General features: G+C 41.7%; 1 protein-coding gene across 1 annotated transcript in view; it reads left to right on the forward strand.

Annotated features, from left to right (window-relative positions):
• LOC137361137 (mitogen-activated protein kinase kinase kinase 5-like) overlaps window positions 1-21334 on the forward strand; it is a 221031-nt gene that overhangs the window by 34221 nt on the left and 165476 nt on the right. The window contains 2 exon segments of the mRNA XM_068026081.1: window positions 2468-2607; window positions 13175-13198. Of these exon segments, the coding sequence (XP_067882182.1) occupies window positions 2468-2607; window positions 13175-13198 (164 nt within the window).

The following is a 21334-nucleotide window of genomic DNA, read 5'->3' on the forward strand; positions in this document are numbered from 1 at the left end:
TTTTGTAGTCACCTTTTATGTGGCACTTTATCGAATGCCTTTTGGAGATCCAAATACACTACATCTACTGGTTCCCCTTTATCCACCCTGCTATTTACATCCTCAAAGAACTCCAATAAATTTGTCAAACATGATTTCCCTTTAATAAAACCATATTGACTCTGCCTGATTGTATAATGATTTTCAAAATGTCTTGCTACTACTCAAGAATGGATTGTAACATTTTTCCAGTGACTTATGCTAGGCTAACTGCCCTATAGTTTCTGGCTTTCTGTCACCCCCACCCCCTTTCTTGAATAGAGGTATTGCATTTGCGGGTTTCCAATCCGCTGGGACCTTTCCAGAATCAGGAGAATTTTGGAAAATTACAACCATTGCATCCACTATCTCTGCAGCCACTTCCTTTAAGATCCTCAGATGCAGGCCATCAGGTCCAGGGGACTTGTCAGCCTTTAGTCCCATTAGTTTTCCTCGTACTTTTTCTCTAGTTGATAGTGATTGTTTTAAAGTTCCTCCCTCCCTTTTGCCTCTTGATTTTCTGCTATTCTTGGGATGATTTTTGTGTCTTATGCTGTGAAGACAGATACAAAATATTTGTTCAAAACTCCTGCCATTTCCTTGTTTCCCATTTTTAATTCCCCAGTCTCATCCTCTAAGGGACCAACCCTTACTTTAACTACCCTCTTCCATTTTACTCTCTTTTACTCTCTGTTTTTATATTTCTTGCTAGTTTACTCCCATAGTCTAATTTCTCCCTTTTTTTTGTCATCCTCTGCTGTTTTCTCAAGTTTTCCCAATCTTCTGGCCTACAACTGATCTTTGCAACATTGCATGCCTTTTCTTTCAATTTGATACCATCTTTAACTTCCTTAGTTAGCCCTGGATGGTGCATCGTTTTTGTGGAGTCTTTCTTTCTCAATGGGTTTCAGCAGCACCCGGATGTGCTGTGTCTCGCCCAGTGAAAAACGGCTGTGGGCACTATTTGGAGCACCAGCTTCTAATGAGAAACCAGCTCAGCGTTTAATGGTGGTCTTCAAAAACTGTAACAAAGTGACTGTATAGGACGTATTCTCAAGTGCCCCATTTTTCTGGAAAAATTCTCTCAAAAAAGCAGGCTTTCCCTACCTTGGGTATGCTGAGGCAATGTGCATGTGCGATGAGGAAAGCACACTTTCAGCAGCAATAGTGAAGATCACTACTGATGGTATTCACAATTTAGATCTCTGAAATGGCCATTGTTCAGGGCCATAGTTCTCCTTTTAATTTTGTACAGTTTTCTATGAAATAGGTTGGATCAGAAACAGCTTTAAAGGTGACTTGGGTTGCTTTTATTTTTGTGCCAGCAGGCTTGTTTTATTTGTTTATGTATGGTCTTGGAACGAAAAAAATGAATTATTTTTCTGGATTTCTGCCTTTTTTTATTTGTTTGACATTTGTTCAGGTAATTCCTATGCTAATTGACCGTGGTGTGTACGAGAAATGCTGTGTAACCTTTTTGACTGCCTCTGGTTATCCATCATGGCCAAATATTTTGCTTCACTTTCTACGTTTTAGCGTCTGCCAAATGCAAATATTCCATGAAGCAAAGCTCTGGAATTGTTGACAATTCATGGAATACTGGGAAAAAGAGTCTCCATAGTTTGATTCAAATAATCAGATCATTATCTGAAATCCAAAATTTGCCCTCTGTGCTGTGATTCAGTTTTTTTTTGCTTTTCTGTATATATCACTTCTTTTACTCGAGACATAGTGATAGGACCTGGTGTTTGACAATGCTTGGTTTCATGTGGCTGTGCTGAGTCATCTGTGTACGCAGAAAAGCTAAAGCAATGTATAATGTTGAAGTTTTCTTTCACCATAATTTACAAACACTCTGACAAACAGATGAAACAAATAAAGCATACCATGGTGTGTTTTCTAATATCAATGACAGTGGCATTTAGACATACATTTTATTTAAAATGCTGCAGAATAATTTCCTCCATGGATTCCAAATTAATGATACACATTGAAGAATTGGGATTCTGCCAAATTTTCTCCTCTTTCCTGTTTAATAATTTAATTCTCAAACTTCTTAAATGGCGCAGTGGTTAGCACTGCAGCCTCACAGCTTCAGCGACCCGGGTTCAGTTCTGGGTACTATCTGTGCAGAGTTTGCAAGTTCTCCCTGTGACCGCGTAGGTTTCCGCCGGGTACTCCGGTTTCTTCCCACAGCCAAAGACTTGCAGGTTGATAGGTAAATTGGTCATTGTGAATTGCCCCTAGTGTAGGTAGATGGTAGGAGAATTGAGGGAAGGTGGGGGGACGTGGTCGGGAGTAAGGGATTAATGTAGGATTAGTATAAATGGGTGGTTGATGGTTGGCACAGACTCGGTGGGCTGAAGGGCCTGTTTCAGTGTTGTATCTCTCTATGGCTATGACTCTATGTATTTCACTTGAATTGAGTCACTTCATTTGTTGTTTGCAGATATCGCTGTGGTGGAGATGAGTGATGCTTTTCGTCAACCTTCCTTGTTCTACCATCTTGGAGTGCGGGAGAGCTTCAGCATGGCAAATAACATTATTTTATACTGTGATACAAATTCAGACACACTTCAGTCCCTGCAGGTAAAGTTAGGTGGCACTGGCTTGTATTTCCCAGTGCTCCATGTTGTGGGTAATACATTTTTGAATATTACAATTGTGTAAAAGTTCCCATCTCCCATTGCTGAAAAAAACTTGTTAATGGAAAGTATTTTTTAAGTTAACGCCTTGAGAGCTAATTTCTACTGAAACATGGGAAATACTGTCAGTGGTAGAAATTGTTCAGAAAGAAATCAGAAACCCATCCACCATCTCCAAGTAGCCGGTACTTATCCTCAGCACCAATTCAACTATCTACTTGAGATATTGTTTGGTATGTTTTTTCTGGTTTTCATTTCATTGTCATCTTAACTGTCTATTTTTATTTAGCTCTTTTTCTCAAATAAAGCATTTTTTTCTCCCAACATATTGTTCCACATTGAGTTATCAGGTCTTTTTGTTTTTATTCTACCTTCCATCCTTTGCTTCTTCCTTGATCTTTTCGAACATCCCACACTTGTCACAAGAACAATCTTCCAACATGTTTCTACCTCCTGCAGATGAGAATTTTCTCCTTTCTGCCCTCAATCTGCTGTGGCTGTTTGTGCATCCATGTGGCTCAGTTTTCATAGCTTGGGACATCCAGGTCTCAGATGGTTTCTCCATACCAGGCTCTGTGATACTTTTAGAAAGGATTAGTGCATTTGTAATGTAGAGGCCCATTTAACGTAGCTGCATGCGTAGAGCATGTTGTGTGCAGGCAAAATTGCCATACACTGCCCCACTTCCACTGTTGTGTGCTCAGGTAAAAAGGGACCGTGTGAGAGCTTAACTTTGTCTAGGTATCCAAATAGTGGTGCAAATTCTAATGTTATTAAAGAGCTGAATGACTTTTTAAGAACACTAGAGTGTTTAACGGTAATGAGTTAGATTGTTTTGGATCTTTGAAAGGAATGTTTTACACTGTCATTATGTGGTATATTTGCTTCCTGCTAAGTTCATTGCCAAAGAGCATAAACCACCCTGTCTTATAACTGTGGTGGATTCCATGGGACCTGGAATTCCTGTGTATTAGAACCTTACAAAAATTATGGCACAGAGGAGCCCATTCAGCCTGTCATGTCCTTGCCGGCCGAAAAAACTAGCCGCCCAATCTAATCCCACCTTCCACACCTGATCCATAGCCTTGCAGGTTACAGCATCTCAGGTGCATATCCAGGTACCTTTTAAAAGAATTGAGGGTTTCTGCCTCCACCACCATTCCTGGCAGTGAATTCCAGACACCCACCACCCTCTAGATGAAAAGGTTCTTTCTCATGCCCCCTCTAACCCTTCCACCAATCACCTTAAATATGTGCCGCCTGGTAATTGACTTCTCCGCGAGGGGAAACAGGGTGCTTCCTGCCTATTCTATACAGGCCCCTCATAATTTTGTACACCTCAATTAAGTCACCCCTCAGCCTCCTCTGTTCTAAGGAAAACAACCCTAGCCGATCCAATCTTTCCTCATAGCTGCAACATTCAAGCCCTGGCAACATTCTTGTAAATCTCCTCTGTACTCTCTCCAGATCAATTATGTCCTTCCTATAATGTGGTGACCAGAACTGTACGCAGTACTCCAGCTATGGCCTAACCAGCATTTTATTCAGTTACAGCATTACATCCCTGCTTTTGATTTCTATACCTCGGCCAATAAAGGAAAGCATTCCATTTGCCTTCTTCACTACTCTATCTACCTGTCCTGCCACCTTCAGGGACCTGTGGGCATGCACTCCAAGGTGTGTCTCACTTCTTCTACCCTTCTCACGATCCACCCTTTTATTGTGTGTTCCCTTGCTTTATTTGCCCTCCCCAAATGCATTACCTCACACTTCTCTGGATTGAATTCCATTTGCCACTTTTCCGCCCACTCAACCAAACCATTGATATCATTCTGGAGTCTACGTTTATCACCTTCACTATCAACTACACAGCCAAATTTTCCAATCATGCCTCCCACATTTAAGTCCAAATCATTATAAACCACAAACAGCAAGGGACCCAACACTGAGCCCTGTGGAATGCCACTGGAAACAACTTTCCATTCATAAAAATATCCGTCGACTACTATCCTTTGTTTCCTGTCACTGAGCCAATTCTGGATCCAAACTGCCACATTCCCCTGTATCCCATGGGCTTTCATCTTACTGATCAGTTTGCCATGCGGGACCTTGTCACATACCTTACTAAAATCCATGTAGACCACATCCACTGCACTACACTCATCAATCCTCCTTGTTACTTCTTCAAAAAACTCAATCAAGTTAGTAAGAGATGACCTTCCCCTAACAAATTCATGCTGACTATCCCTGATTAATCTGTGCCTTTCTAAGTGACAGAATCTATTCTGTGGGACAGGATAAACTAATAATCTATCCACCACCGAGGTCAGACTGACCAACCTATAATTATTTGGCCTATCCCTCACACCCTTTTTAAACAAAAGTACAACATTTGCAGACCTCCAATTATCTGATACCTCGCCTGTATCTAGTGAGGATTTGAAGATGATCCTCAGCGCATCTGCTATTTCCTCCCGGGCTTCCTTTAACAACCTGGGATGCAATCCATCTGGCCCTGGCGATTTATCCACTTTCAAGGATGTCAAACCCTCTAGTGCTTCCTCTCTCATTATGCTTATCGTATCTAATACGTCACACTCCTCCTCTTTAACTACAATGTTTGCACCATTTGTGAAGATGGAGACAAAAAACTCATTAAGAACCCTGCCCACATCTTCTGCATCCACGCATGAGTTCCCCTGTACATCTCTGATAGGTCCTACCCTTTCCTTAGTTATCCTCTTGCTCTTAATGTGCTGATAAAACATCTTCGGATTTTCCTTGATTTTACCTGCCAATAATTTTTCATGTCCTCTCTTTGCTTTTCTAATTTCCTTTTTTTACTTCACCTTTTTTCTATACTCCTCGAGGCTTTCTGAAGTATTAAGCTTTTTGTGACCGTCATAAGCTTTCTTTTTCTGCTTTAACTTACCTTGTAAGCTTCAAGATAACCAGGGGGCTTTAGATTTGGCAGTACCACCCTTGAGATTTGTGGGGAGATGCCTGCACTGTGCCTGTAATATATCGCTTTTGAATGCCTCCCACTGATTTTCCTTCAAGTAGCTGTATCCAGTCCACTTTCGCCAGATCACCTCTCAGTTTCGTAAAATTTGCCTTCCCCCAATTTAGAACTTTTACTCCTGTTTTATCCTTGTCCTTTTCCATGATTATGCTAAAACTAACTGTATTGTGGTCACTATCTCCAAAATGTTCACTCACTGTTACTTCATCCACTTGCCCAGTTTCATTACAGAAGACTAAAACTAGAATTGCGCTCCCTCTCGTTGGGCTTGTTACATGCTGGCTAAAAAAGTTCTGTTGAACACAGTTCAAGAATTTTGTCCCCTCTGTGCCCTTCACACTGTTTGTATTCCAGTTGATATTGGGGTAGTTGAAATCCCCAATTATTATTGTCCTGTAGTTTTTGCACTCAGAAACTTGCCTCCATATTTGTTCTTCTATCTCCCTCTCACTATTTGGGGGTCTATAGTACACTCCTAGTAGTGTGGCTGCCTCCTTTTATTTTTGAGCTCCACCCATATGGCCTCATTTGATGATTCATTTAGCATATCATCCCTTCTCAAAGCTGTTATTGATTCCTTAACTAATAATGCTACACTCCCTCTCTATCCCATATGAAAACTCTTATGAAGTGCGGTGGAATTAAGAAACAAAAATTTTACACTGCAGATGCTGGGCCTATCTGATAGAGGCCTTCCAACTGTTTAAGTGTGGAAGGAGCATGGCAGAACACCTTTAATAATGCATACATTTCTAACTTATCACAGTTCTGATGAAAGCTTATTTATCTGAAACGTTAACTGTTTCTCTCTCCACAGATGTTGCCTGATCTGAGTAATTCCAGCATTGTCTGTTTTTGTTATATTAATAATGTGCACTCCTGTTTCTTTTCAGTGGGTAGTGCTATTGAAAGTGGCACTAAATTGCCAACTTCTAATAATAGCTTGAGGAAACACATTTGCTGGGGCCTAAGAATATTATCCAAGGGAATTACAAAGGAAAAAAGAACTGCAACTGTTTGAAATACACATTAGGTCAGTTGGCATTTGTAAAGAGAAAGAAATTTAGCATTTTAGGTGTGCAATGTTCATCAGCACTGAACCCTAAATGCTAATCAGGACCTTTAGTAACTTTACAGACTGACCTTCTGTGTATTTCCAGCATTTTCTGTTTTTGTTAACCAGGATCAATGTAGAGACAAAGCAGGTAAATTAACATGCCCGTTCTTCCTTGTCTGCAATAAAGTTTTATTTGTTCTTGGGAATGGTGAAATAGTTCCGAGTCAGGATGGTGTGTGATTTGAAGGAGAACTTGCAGTTGGTGGTGTTCCCATGTGTCCGCTGCCCTTGTCCTTCTAGGTGGTAGAGATTGTGGGTTTGGAAGGTGCTGTTGAAGGAGCCTTGGCAAGTTGCTGCAATGCTTCTTGTAGATGGTACACACTGCTGCCACTGTGCGCAGGTGGTGGAGGAGAAAATGTTGAAGGTTGTGGATGGGGTGCTGATCAAGCGGGCTGCTTTGTCTTGGATGGTTATAGAGTTATAGAGTCTGTCGAGCTTCTTGAGTGTGTTGGAGCTGCACACACCCAGGCAAGTGGAGAGTATTCCATCACACTCCTAACTTGTGCCTTGTATATGGTGGACAGGCTTTGGGGAGTCAAGAAGTGAGTTACTCACCACAGAATTAGCAGCCTCTGACCTGCTCTTATAGCCACAGTATTTATATGGCTTAGGTTTCTGGTCAATGGTGACCCCCAGGACGTTGAAGGTGAGGGATTCAGCAATGGTAATGCCGTTGAATGTCAAGGGGAAATCGTTAGATTCTCTGTTGTTTGATATGTTCATTGTCTGGCACTTGTGTGGCACATATGTCAGTTGCCACTTATCAGCTCAAAGCTGAATGTTAGCCAGGTCTTGTGGACACAGACTGTGTCAGTATCTGAGGAGTTGCAAATGATACTGAACACCGTGCAATCATCAGTGAACGTTCCCACTTCTGACCTTATGTTGGAAAGGGCATTGATGAAGCAGCTGAAGATGGTTAGGCCTAGGACACTACCCTGAGGAACTCCTGCAGTGATGTCCTGGGGCTGAGATGATTGACCTGCAACAACCACAAACATCTTTCTTCGCGCTAGGTACGACTCCAGCCAGTGGAGAGTTTTCCACCTGATTCCTATGGACTTTAATGCTAGGGTTCCTTGATGCCATACTCCGTCAAATGCTGCCTTGATGTCAAGGTCAGTAACTCTTACCTCACATCACCAGGCTGTTCATATTTGGACCAAGGCTGTAATGAGGTCTGGAGGTGAGTGGCCCTGGTGGAACCCAAACTGAGCATCAGTGAGCAGGTTATTGCTGAGTAAATGTCGCTTGATAGCACTGTGAATGACACCTTCCATCATGTTGCTGATGATCGAGAGTAGACTGATAGGGCGGGAATTGGCCGATTGGATTTGTCCTGGACAGGACTTACGTGGGCAATTTTCCAGTGTTGTAGCTGTACTGGAACAGCTTGTCGAGGGGCATGGATGGTTCTGGAGCACAAGTCTTCAGTACTACAGCCAGGATGTTGTCAGGGCCTGTAGCCTTTGCTGTATCCAGTACCTCCAACCGTTTCTTGATATCATGTGGAGTGAGTTGAATTGGCTGAAGATTGGCATCTGTGATGCTGGCGATCTCAGGAGGAGGCTGAGATGGATCATCCATTCAGCACTTCTAGCTGAAAATGGTTGCAAATGCTTCAGCCTTGTCATTTGCACTGATGAGCTGGGCTCCACCCATAGGTAAAGATGTGGTATATTTGTGGAGCCTCCTCTTCTGGTTAGTTATTTAATTGTCCACCACCATTCATGACTGGATGTGGCAGGACTGCAGAGCCTTTGATGTGATCTGTTGGTTGTGGGATCACTTAGCTTTGTCTGTAGCATGCTGTTTCCACTGTTTAGAATGTATGTGTAGTCCTGTGTTGTAGCTTCACCAGGTTGGCAGCTCCTTTCAGTTCTGCTTGGTGCTGCTCCAGGCCTGCTCGCCTACACTCCTTATTGAACCAGGGTTGGCCTCCTGGCTTGATGGTAATGGTACAGTGAGGGATATGCCGGGCCATGAGGTTAAATACAGTTCTGCTGCTGCTGATGGTCCACAGCACCTCGTGGATGCCCAATTTTGAACTACTAGATCTGTCTGAATCTGTCCCATTTAACGTGGTGGAAGTGCCACACAACACGATGGAGGGTATCCTAATTGTGAAGACATGACTTCGTCTCCACAAGGACCTTTGCGTTGCTCACTCTTGCCAATACATGGACAGATACATCTGCAATAGGTAGATTGGTGAGGACAAGGTCAAGAAGGTTTTTCCCTTTTGTTGGTTCTCTCACCAACTGCTGCAGGCCCAGTCTGGCAGATACGTCCTTCAGGACTTGGCCAGTTCGGTCAGCACTGATGTGACTGAGTCACTGTTCTTGATGGACAGTGAAATCCCTCACTCGGAGTACATTCTGTGCCCTTGCTACCCCCAGTGCCTCTTCCAAGTGATGCTCAACATAGAGGAGTACTGATTCATTAGCTGAGGGAGGGTGGTACGTGGAATCAGCAGGAGATTTCCTTATCCATGTTTGACCTAATGCCCTGAAACTTCATGGGGTCTACAGTCAATTTTGAGGGCTCCAAGAGCCACTCTCTTCTGACTATAAACCACTGTGCTGCCACCTCTGGTGGGTCTGTCCTGCCAGTGGGACAGGACATATCCAGGGATGGTGATGGAGGAGTCTGGGACATTGGCTGTAAGGTATGATTCTGTGAGTATGACTAATCTGTGGGACAGCTCTCCCAATTTTGGCACAAATCCCCAGATATTAGTCAGGAGGACTTTGCAGGGTTGACCAGGCTGGGTTTGCCGTTGCTGTTTCCGGGCCCTAGTTCGATGCTGGCTGGTCCGTCCGGTTTTATTCTTTTCTGACTTTACTGAAGCAGTTTGATACAACTTAGTGGCTTGCTGTTTCACAGGGCAGTTAAGAGTCAACCTTGCTGTGGGTCTGGAGTCAAGTGTAGACCAGACCAGGGAAGGATGGCAGATTTCCTTCCCTGTAGGTCATTAGTGAAGCAGGTGGGTTTTTCACAAAGATCCGGTAGTTTTAGGAAGATTATTGCATTTTATTCCCGATTTATTCATTAATTGAATTTAAATTCCTGCCAGCTGGCATGGTGGGATTAGAACTCACTACCACTTTGGTATGGTGCTAGAAGAGCTGCAGAAACCATGGAAAAATGGTGTAAATGAAGCTTTGGTGGAAAAGTGGGATAAACCCTGTGGAAATTCATTCCCAAATTGACCTACCTTAACAAACAGCATGAATGTGACATTCTGCGACAGTTTGGCACTATTTCATTCCTTATCCACTGATTCTACCTCTCTCCCTGGCCACCGTCTAAGGCTGAACCAGGTAGTTCTAACCCCGTGTTCTCTGCATCACCAAGGCCATCTACTTCCACCTCCATAACATTGCATGTCCCTGCCCCTGCTTCAGTTCATCTGCTGCTGAAACCCTCATCCATACCTTTTGTTATCTCTAGTCTTGCGATACTCCAATGCTCTCCAGGCTGTCGTTCTACCTTGCACCTCCGTAAACTTGACCTCATCCAAAATTCTGCTGCCTGTATCCTAACAGGCACCAAGTCCCAATTTTCCATCATCCTGTGCTTGTTGGATTACGTTGGCTCCCTGTCCGGCAACACCTTTGTTTTTAAAATTTTCATCTTTGTTTTCAAATCTTTCCTTGGCCTCACACCTTCATATCTCTGTAACGTCCTCCAGCCTCACAGCCCTCTGAGGTCTCTAGACTCCTCCATTTCTGGCCTCCTTGTGCAGCCCCAATTTTCATCTCTCCGTCATTGGTGGCATGCCTTCAGCTGCCCATGTTCAAAGCTATGGAATACCCTGCTTGAATTTCTCCGCCTCTACCTCTCCTCCTTTTAAAACATTGCTTAAAACCTACCTCTCTGAGCAAATTTTTGGTCGCCTGCCCTAGGGTCTCGTGTGATTCGGTGTTGCGTTTTGTTTGATAAAGCTCCTGTGAAATGCCTTGGGATGTTTTCCTATGTGAAAGGTGCTATATAAATGCAAGCTGTTGTGTTGATCCAATTTGGGCCTAACTTTGAAACTATATTGTCACATTTGTGTCTCTGCAATGAAGTAAGTGGTTAGAGAAATGCAGAAATAATACAACTGCCCTATCAGAGGTACAGGACAGCTGTTTGTGGGCAGTTATCATAGTTAGCCTTATGTTGATAAGCAGATCAGTTTATGGATCATATTTCTTCAGTGGCATGAAAATATTAACCAAAAAAATAAAAGATAGTAACAGTTGGAACAGTAGCAGTTTTTATATAGCTTTGATTTATAAACAAACTTTAACAATAATCAATGTGCAGATGCTTTTATTTATTCAGTAGCTTTAGTTCTCAAGCATTCAGTTTCAAAAATCAGTTTGCAACAAATTTAACTGTAAGGGTGAACTTGGCAATCATTTTACCGGCACTAAGTAGCAGGGGATAAAAAAAAAACAACAAAGTAATGCCATCTTCCACATAAGATCACTGAATTTCTATATCCCATCTCCAGTTCATTTCCTTTTTCTTGGCTTTTGTCCATTTTCTTTCTGTGAATATAATATCCTCTGCCTGTGGTCCCATCAATCCCAGCCGAAGTAGATGACCCCAATTGTATCAGTGTGATATTGTTCTGTTTCCCACACCAGCTGTTCTGTGGCTATACTAAATGTGATTGCTATTTAGGAATATTTTTGTGCTGAGAGTACATTACCTACCAGAACTCACATTGAGATTGCTCAATCTCATTTCACTTAGGACTCTTAATGCCTTTCATCCTATGAGTCTAGGCTGTGTTTGAACCCAGCACCAAGGGATGAAAGGCCAGTGTTTTTACCATTTTTATAAGCCTTGTTGCTGTGTACTTCTTCCCTACCATAGTGATGAGCTATATAATTATTGCAGAGCAATGTTTTTTTAGAACAACAATAACAACAGCAACTTATATTTATATAGTGCCTTTAACACAATAAAATGTCCCAAGGCACTTCACAGGAGCATTATAGAATAAGATTAGACACTGAGCTGCATTAGGGCAGATGTCCAAAAGCTTGGTCAAAGAGATAGGTTTTAAGGAGCATCTTAAAGGAAGACAGAGAGAGAAAGATAAAGAATCGGAGAGGTTTAGGTAGGGTATTCCAGAGCTTAGGGCCGACGCAATTGAAGGCATGGCCACCAGTGGTGGAGCAATTAAAATCGGGGATGCTCAAGAGGCCAGAAATAGATGAGCACACATACCTTGGAGGGTTGTGGGGCTGGAGGAGATTACAGAGACAGCGAGAGGTGAGTCATTGGGTGTTTTGAAAACAAGGGTGAGAATTTTAAAATTGAGGTGTTGCTTGACCGGGAGCCAATGTAGGTCAGCGAGCACAGGAATGATAAGGGAACGGGACTTGGTATAATAAGGACATGGGAGAAGAGTTTTGGATGGCCTAAAGTTTACAGAGGGTAGAATGTGGTAGGCAGTCCAGGAATGCGTGAATAGTCAAGTCTAGAGATAATAAACGCATAATGTTTCAGTAGCAAAAGAGCTGAGGCAGGGGCGAATTTCGGCGATGCTAAGATGGTGGAGATGGACAGTGCTAGTGATGGCGCGAGTATGTAGTTGGAAGCTTTTCTCAGGGTCAAATATAACACCAAGGTTGCGAACGGTCTGGTTCAGTCTTAAACAGTTGCTAGGGAGAGGGAACAAGTTGGTAGCTAGTGAATTAAGTTTGGAGAAATTAACATTGCATACGTGGCTAGTATATTATTGAACTACACTGGCATAAAGTAGTCAAAATAATGACTTAAGGAAAAGGAAGAAATTGCACTTATGCATTGTTTCCTTGGGAAGTCTCAAAGTGCTTGGGAGCTAATTATGTAGGCAAATGTGCACAGGAAAGCCAAGACACTAGGAGGACTCTCTGCTCATCTGCTTAAACCACTGGAACAGACAGACAGAGCTTCAATGTAATATCATACTTCAAAGATAGTGCCCAACTAAACGTTGTGCTCAAATCTGGGAGATGGGTTTGAACTTGGAGGTTTCAAATTCACAGTGAGGATGCCACGAATGGCGCCAAGCTGACAGTTAATATTTTGTTACACTTAGAAAACATATAGGAGTATCATCCAAACTGTTTTAGCATCATTAGATAGATAACAAAGTGGATTTACCTTTGAACAGTTATACTCTGATAGAACTGGTCATCTCTCATCTCTTAACAAACTAGTAATCACACGATATTGTAATGTTCTGAAATACTGTAGTAACTTTATTATGCTCTTCTGTATGTAAGGGTCAGGTTGAAAGTAAATTTTTAACCCTTTAATAAACAGATGTGTGAATAGTTCGAAGTTTTACATTAATATTATTGGCTGATTTGTCTTGTCTTTTTGCAGGAAATTATTTGTCAGAAGAAAAATGTAAGTACAACTTTTGCTTTGCCTGGTTAAACACTGTTTAATGATGCATCCTGTATATCTAATATATTTTGAGGCTATTTCCATGTTCTTGTAATGGAATTTGTAGTTTGGTGCATATAATTTCCATTAGAAGTTCTTGTTTTGCTTTCAGTGCATTGTTACAGAACTATTGGTAAATAAAACTCAGGAAGGGAATGGAAAATTGGGTGAGGTGTTTAAAAGTGGCCAACCCAATATAGCCTGTTTTACAACATCACCAAAAATTAAATTTATCCCAGGAGATGCAAAAGAGCCTTACTGTAAAACAGGTGAGTTTTGGTTATGAGCTAACTCAATTCGGAATTAGTACTGAATGTGATAAATTTTCATCTTTGCTGCCTGGACATTGAATATAACTTGGGCTGAACGCAGAAAGGAAATTCTGGCGGAGAGGGTTGCATCCTAACAACAGAATAAGTCTGATTTTCTGAAATAGAACCAGAGAGCATTCGAAACACTCAGCAGATTCTTCAGCAACTGTGGGAAAGAAGCAGAGTTAACGTTTCAGGTCAATGACCTCCATCAGAACTCAAGCCTAAATTTTTTTTCCCATCAAAATGAATGGAAATAGAATGTAGTGGGCTCTGTTAGTGCCTGTGATCTTCTACACCAGACCTTCCTTTCTGCCCTCCTCCCAAACAGTAAAGACAAAGATCTAGTTCTCTGAGCCACCTCTTGCTTCAATGTAAACTGCCTCATTTTTCTCCCCTTCTCCATCTCACCTCATCCCTCAAATTATTTAAAGTTTTGATTCCTGAGTGCTGTTCTCCAATTCCCTCCATTCTAACACTGAAAATGCGAAGTCAGGACATGGAATTTATAGAACCAGAATGTTTAGGTGGTGGATAAAATGATTTGATGTAACCTCTGTTTTGGTAGCAGTGATGTGATTTATGTAGCGACTTCTATTTCAGTTTGTATCCAAGGACACAAGAATATGCAAATCCAAATCCAGATTGTATTAGAAATAGCAAACAGAGAGAATCTTTCCCAATAGTAGGATTTCATTCATTTTGCCTCACTTCTTTGTGCAGTGCTGTCTTAATAGAAGTAAAGAATCGAAAAAGCGTTTCAAATTTAGGAAAGTTATCTCTGTTATTGATGATCCAAAATTTAGTTTTATTATAAGTTTCTTTTCCAAAGCAAATATGAAATTTGAAAGCAATTTCTTTACCCGGAGCATAGTTAGAATGTGGAACTTGCTGCCACATGGAATAGTTGAGGTGAATAGTTATAGATGCATATAAAGATGCATATAAGAAAGAAGGGAATGCAGGGTTATGCTGATGGTTAGATGAGAAAGAATAAGAGGATGCTGGAGTAGAGCATAAACATTGGCATGGACTGATTGGGTTAAATGGCCGGTTTCTGTCCGGTATACTCGATGTAGGTAAAAGGGCTTCTGACTCTCATGAGATATTTTTAAAGTAGGGTATGAGACCTCAACAGTTGAATTTACTACTTAGCAATTACCCTTCTGTTTTAAAGGAGTTCTGCATTTAAACTGCAGAAAATGCAAATTAATGACATTTATGTATTGGGCTTTCAAATCCAAATCATAGTTCACTTCTTCATCTCTAAGTGCATTAGGTCATGAAAAACATGGGATGAAAAAGACCCTTTTGGCCAGATTACCTTATTCCACAAGACATGCAATCTCGCCTTTTGCATTGTTTATTCAATTTACTTTGTCTCCTGAAGGAACATTTTGCAAAGTTTTCCACATTACAACAGTGACTACACTTCAAAAGTACTTAATTGGTTGTAAGGCACTTTGACCCAGTTAGAAAGACCACTTGCTACCTTCACAATGAGGTGAACAAACTTTGAGAAGCCATGTCACATTTCCCCCTGAAATCTGCGCGCGAGTGATTAGACTCCAGGCAAAAGTGCACTGTTCTGCATGGAACTCCCTCCCTAACATCACTATGAGTGTGCCTACACCAAATGGACCGTGCGATTCGTGAAGGTGGCTTAGCACCACCTTCTCCAGGGCATTTAGGGATGGGCAACAAATCTGGCTTTGCCAACGATGCTCAAATCCCACGAATGAATAAAAAAAACTAGGTAAAAACACTATCGCTTTTAACACCATTTGTTTTATGGTCTGCTTCCTGCTGGATGCAACACTATCTGATATTTTGTGGCTACCCAGTTCAAATCAATTGCCAAACAGAGATGAGAGATACCATGCCTTTTCACATGTTATGTTATTTCCTATCATTGCCTCCCCCAAGCCACAGCTTTATTGTGAATCACCTTTAGTGCCTCTATAGCAACATATTGCCTTTTGTATTGCAAGAATTTATTTTTCTTACACTATCCCTTGCCATGTTGAAAAACCTGTGTATTTCAAAAGCCAAAATATTTCAGTCTTAATTCTTTAAGCTCAATATCATCCATCTAGATTATTTATTTATCTTTACAGTATAATGCCCCTGATCCTGAAATTCATCCTTCCCTAATGTTATCAGCATCATTGAGTGGAAAGACAGGCTTTTCGAGAACACCATTTAAACGAATTTTGTCTACATTACTCTCCTGCCTTTATAGATATCAAAGTAACGTAGCCATATTCTTACAAATACAGTGATACAGAACTCTCACCTAAAGAAGGCTAAAAGGTTTGTGGTTTCTGTGGAATTAGTTAAATTTAATGTCATGTTACAAGTGGGACAGCATAGAGGGATGATATAACTATAATCAAAAGCTGCTGAAGAGAGTCATTGTTACTTTCCTCAGTGTTGACTCACACAAATGCTCCTCTGTCTCATTCAGTCTTTGCTCAGCTCATTTGACATCGCACATTAAGGAAGTAAGTCCCCCATTATTTTTTCTTACAATGCATAACACCATGTACCTACATTGAATTTTATTGACTAATTTGAAAATATTGTCTAAATTCTTCTGTAACTCATTGACTGTGGAACAGACTTAGCAAGAATGGTCTTTCATGTATAATTTTACTGAAAGCTCTCTGAATGTCTAGTTACATGAAATCCTGTGACATTGATCACAAGTCGTGGGAGTCAGTTGCCAGCGTTCGCCAGAGCTGGAGGACAGCCATAAAGGTGGGGCTAAAGTGTGGTGAGTCGAAGAGACTTAGCAGTTGGCAGGAAAAAAGACAGAGGCGCAAGGGAAGAGCCATCTGTGTAACAGCCCCGACAATCAAATTTTTCTGCAGCACCTGTGGAAGAGCCTGTCACTCTAGAATTGGCCTTTATAGTCACTCCAGGCGCTGCTCCACACACCACTGACCACCTCCAGGCGCTTACCCATTGTCTCTCGAGATGAGGAGGCCAAAGAAAGAATCTACATTGTAAGGTGTTCACCTATTTGTGAGTATGTGTGTGCACATGTACATGCATAAGAAAGAGGGGTTTGGGTACAACACTGCAACCAATGAACCGAAAAACTTGGCTGCAGTGAAAATGAACATTGGGCATGATGTAAAATGAACGCCAATTTGCTGTGGGCCGGTTTTTCATGACTGGCAAAGACCAATTTCACCCTTTCAGTGTTTTCCTTTTGGTATATCTACTTTGTATGTCAAAATATGATCACAAGTTCTGACTGAAATGTAAAATGAGCTTGTAAATGGTTTTATTTGGGTGGTGGTTCTGGCTAATATAACTGCATATTTATGTCTGGTAACCATGAAGGGTGGCAGTCCTCGCTTTCTGCTCCCGGAGTCTCAGTCAACTATTTCCTGGTCAGATTGGCATTTGGTTCAAGATTCTGCTTTCATGGTAAATCATAATGACTAGTAAGAGAACATTAAAAGCTGGCAACATATCCCTTTTAACTAGAATGCACTGAAATATAAATTCTGTCAAAAAAGGCAGACACCAAAACCTGTATTTGGTTCTGTACCAAAGACTACAGGTTTATCCAATATGAACCTGCAATGAGAAAATATCTATAATTTTAATAGAAAATGCTGGAAACACTTCCAGTGCATTTGGAAAGACAAGATAACCCACCAAAAAAGTAAAGTTTTAACTTAAGCAAGGAATCAGGAGGGCTAAAAGGGGTTATGAGAAGTCATTGGCAAACAGGATTAAGGAAAATCCCAAGGCTTTTTATACGTATATAAAGAGCAAGAGGGTAACCAGGGAAAGGGTTGGCCCACTCAAGGACAGAGAAGGGAATCTATGTGTGGAGCCAGAGGAAATGGGCGAGGTACTAAATGAGTACTTTGCATCAGTATTCACCAAAGAGAAGGACTTGGTGGATGATGAGCCTAGGGAAGGGAGTGCAGATAGTCTCAGTCATCTCATTGTCAAAAAGGAGGAGGTGTTGGGTGTCTTGCAAAGCATTAAGGTAGATAAGTCCCCAGGGCCTGATGGGATCTACCCTGGAATACTGAGGGAGGCAAGGGAAGAAATTGCTGGGGCCTTGACAGAAATCTTTGCATCCTCATTGGCTACAGGTGAGGTCCCAGAGGACTAGAGAATAGCCAATGTTGTTCCTTTGTTTAAGAAGGGTAGCAAGGATAATCCAGGAAATTATAGGCCGGTGAGCCTTACGTCAGTGGTAGGGAAACTATTAGAGAGGATTCTTCGGGACAGGATTTACTCCCATTTGCAAACAAACAAACCTATTAGCAAGAGGCAGCATGGTTTTGTGAAGAGGAGGTCGTGTCTTACTAATTTGATTGAGTTTTTTGTGGCAGTGACAAAGATGATTGATGAGGGAAGGGCAGTGGATGTTGTCTATATGGACTTTAGTAAAGCCTTTGACAAGGTCCCTCATGGCAGACTGGTGCAAAAGGTGAAGTCACACTGGATCGGAGGTGAGCTGGCAAGATGGATACAGAACTCGCTCGGTCACAGAAGACAAAGGGTAACAGTGGATGGGTGTTTTTCTGAATGGAGGGATTTGACTAGTGGTGTTCCGCAGGGATCAGTGCTGGGCCCTTTGCTGTTTGTAGTATATATAAATGATTTGGAGGAAAATGTAGCTGGTCTGATTAGTAAGTTTGCGGATGACACAAAGGTTGGTGGAGTTGCGGATAATGATGAGGATTGTCAGAGGATACAGCAGGATATAGATCGGTTGGAGACTTGGGCGGAGAAATGGCAGATGGAGTTTAATCCGGACAAATGTGAGGTAATGCATTTTGGAAGGTTTAATGCAGGTGGGAGGTATACAGTAAATGGCAGAACCCTTAGGAGTATTGACAGGCAGAGAGATCTGGGCGTACAGGTCCCCAGATCACTGAAAGTGGCAACGCTGGTGGATAAGGTAGTCAAGAAGACATTCTGCATGCTTGCCTTAACGGTCGGGGCATAGAGTATAAAAATTGGCAAGTCATGTTGCAGCTGTACAGAACCTTAGTTAGGCCACACTTAGAATATTCCGTGCAATTCTGGTCGCCACACTACCAGAAGGATGTGGAGGCTTTGGAGAGGGTACAGAGGAGGTTTACCAGGATGTTGCCGGGTCTGGAGGGCATTAGCTATGAGGAGAGGTTGGAAAAACTCGGATTGTTTTCACTGGAACGATGGAGGTGGAGGGGCGACATGATAGAGGTTTACAAAGTTATGAGCGGCATGGACAGAGTGGATAGTCAGAAGCTTTTTCCCAGGGTGGAAGAGTCAGTTACTAGGGGACATAGGCTTATGGTGCGAGGGGCAAAGTTTAGAGGGGATGTGCGAGGCAAGTTTTTTACACAGAGGGTGGTGAGTGCCTGGAACTTGCTGCCAGGGGAGGTGGTGGAAGCAGATACGATAGCGACATTTAAGAGACATCTTGACAAATATATGACTAGGAAGGGAATAGAGGGATATGGGCCCCAGAAGTGCAGAAGGTGTTAGTTTAGGCAGGCATCAAGATCAGCGCAGGCTTGGAGGGCCGAATGGCCTGTTCCTGTGCTGTATTGTTCTTTGTTCTTTGTTGTGGGGATGGTGGGAAAGGGTTGGGAGTCAAAGATACTGAGGTTCGGGGGGGGATGTTCAGAATTTCGAGAAGTGTTTTTTGGGGGATAGGTCAATTTTTTGTATTGCGGACTCAGTGCGGGGGTGGAAGAGCGGATTCAATGTTAAACGTTTTTTACTTTCTTTAATCACACCGGCAACTTTAAATATTTAAATATATCCTGAAGGGCTTTAAGCCCTTTAAAAATGGTGGCGGTGCCTACGCGGTGGTGCCAAACGTCATTGCCAGGTTCGCGGCAGCTGCCCCTTTTGCATCATTGGGAACGGCCATTCCGCCGCCTCTATTTAAATGAGCCCCCGCCCATAATATCGCAGGGATTCTGCGGCAGCACTTCCGTGGTGCGCTGATAAAGTTCAGCCCCTTGTTTTATGACCCAAATGTCTAGGAGGACAAAACTCATTGTCCTTCAGGTGTTAGTTCTTCAGGTGAGAGCCCTGCAGTCTCTGCTTTCGAAAGAAAGTCTTTGATCTGTTTTCTCTGTTGTCTTGGTTACTGCTGTCCTTTCCTTTCGCAGAGTTGAGGTGAGGTCACCAGACCTTCTAGTCTCTATCTTGAATTTTTACAAATCAGAATTTTAAAACATAATCATGTTACAAAGTCCAGCATTCATAACATTAGATTCCTTTTATTTGTTATAAGCTAATAGGTATAATATTCATGTTTTATTTTGTTTTCTTCTTAAACGTGCCAATTGTGCTTCCTGGAAGTATTGCGCAGTAATGCTTTGTGCAGTGCTCCTTTCGAAAATCAGTTTGTGGGAGGAGTAATTTCAAAACTGCTGTACGCATCCATAAATTAAGCTTTGTTACTCTTACAACATTCACATGTTGCTTAAGGGCAGTATGTAAAATTGTATTTGTGTTGACTGTTTTAATTCCCAGATGTGTGGAATCAGTCCTTCGTAAATTAAAAAAAATCCTTTTGTAAATAAGGCCGATTGTGAATTTGCTGCATGGTTTAAAAATACATTTTGTTTTAAAATTACCTCTATATGTCAATCCAGAGCGAATCCAGTGTCTGCATTTAATGCAAGCTGCACATAATGAGACTGCATTTTAAAATGATTTTTTTGATTCACTATTAACGAACTAAATCTTGTACGCATAATTGGCTTCTTCCTGCTACTGCTTTATGCTTGTCTACATTCCAGAAAAACGTCTAATTGAGCAGGCCCCAGTGTTTCTATTTAACACTGTAGTGGTTTGGTTGCTTGTGAGGACACCTGGCCACAATCTCTGACAAAGCCTCCTTAACAGAGGTCACCTGCAATGATGTTTTGACCTGGTGGCATTGGGTAATCTATTGGTTCATTTGAAAATAGTCCTCCTCACTGTTGCCTTGGTGGAACCCCTGTGAAATACTGTAATATGCTTTTCAGTGGCAAACATTATTTGTAACTGATGTATTGTTACGACCAAGGCAGGAGCAATGTACCGTCAATCCAGTCCCATCACTCCACAGCTCGCAGCATATTATTAAAATTTTCCCACCCAACCGGAAAACAGCCAAATTTAACACTGTAGTAACCCCCAGAATAAAACCGACCAAACGAGGTATCTTCAGACAACAATAAAATAACTATTTATTTAAACTAAATCTTAAACACTATTAAGATAAACCTGTGTCTAAAGACCTTATAACTTCTTATTTTAACCTAACTCCCCCATTCTCACACACACTCGGTTTCTTTTAAAAAAAAATTATGTTTTTAAAAATTAGCTGTTTCTTAACAATAAATAAATAAGTCTTTGTGGGTTACATTCCTACTCTGGGAGGTATCCTAGTGTGAAAATAATCAAATGCTACTTGAAGTCTCCACGCAAATTTGGTGAAATAGTCTCTTCAGTAGATAGGCATTCAAAACACCTCAGCTGCAGCAGGCATCAACACTACCAGTGAATTCCAGAAAATACAGTCAGTCAAGAGAGATTCAATCTTGATGCAAATACTTCCTGGCTTGGAAGTAAAGAAAAGGAGTTTTGCTAGCTTCAGCAATATAAATGGACTCTTTGGGGGAAAAAAAAGATTTTTTTCTCCTTAGGCCATTAACTTGGCCTGTAGCTCCTTGTAGAATTTCTGCTGAAAGAGAATAGACAGCTCTTTTCTTCACTGGTGGCTGATTCAGGCTGGTTTTTGCCAGTTTTACACACTGTCAAA

This window comes from Heterodontus francisci, chromosome 3 (assembly GCF_036365525.1).
Source record: "Heterodontus francisci isolate sHetFra1 chromosome 3, sHetFra1.hap1, whole genome shotgun sequence".
NCBI lineage: Eukaryota > Metazoa > Chordata > Chondrichthyes > Heterodontiformes > Heterodontidae > Heterodontus > Heterodontus francisci.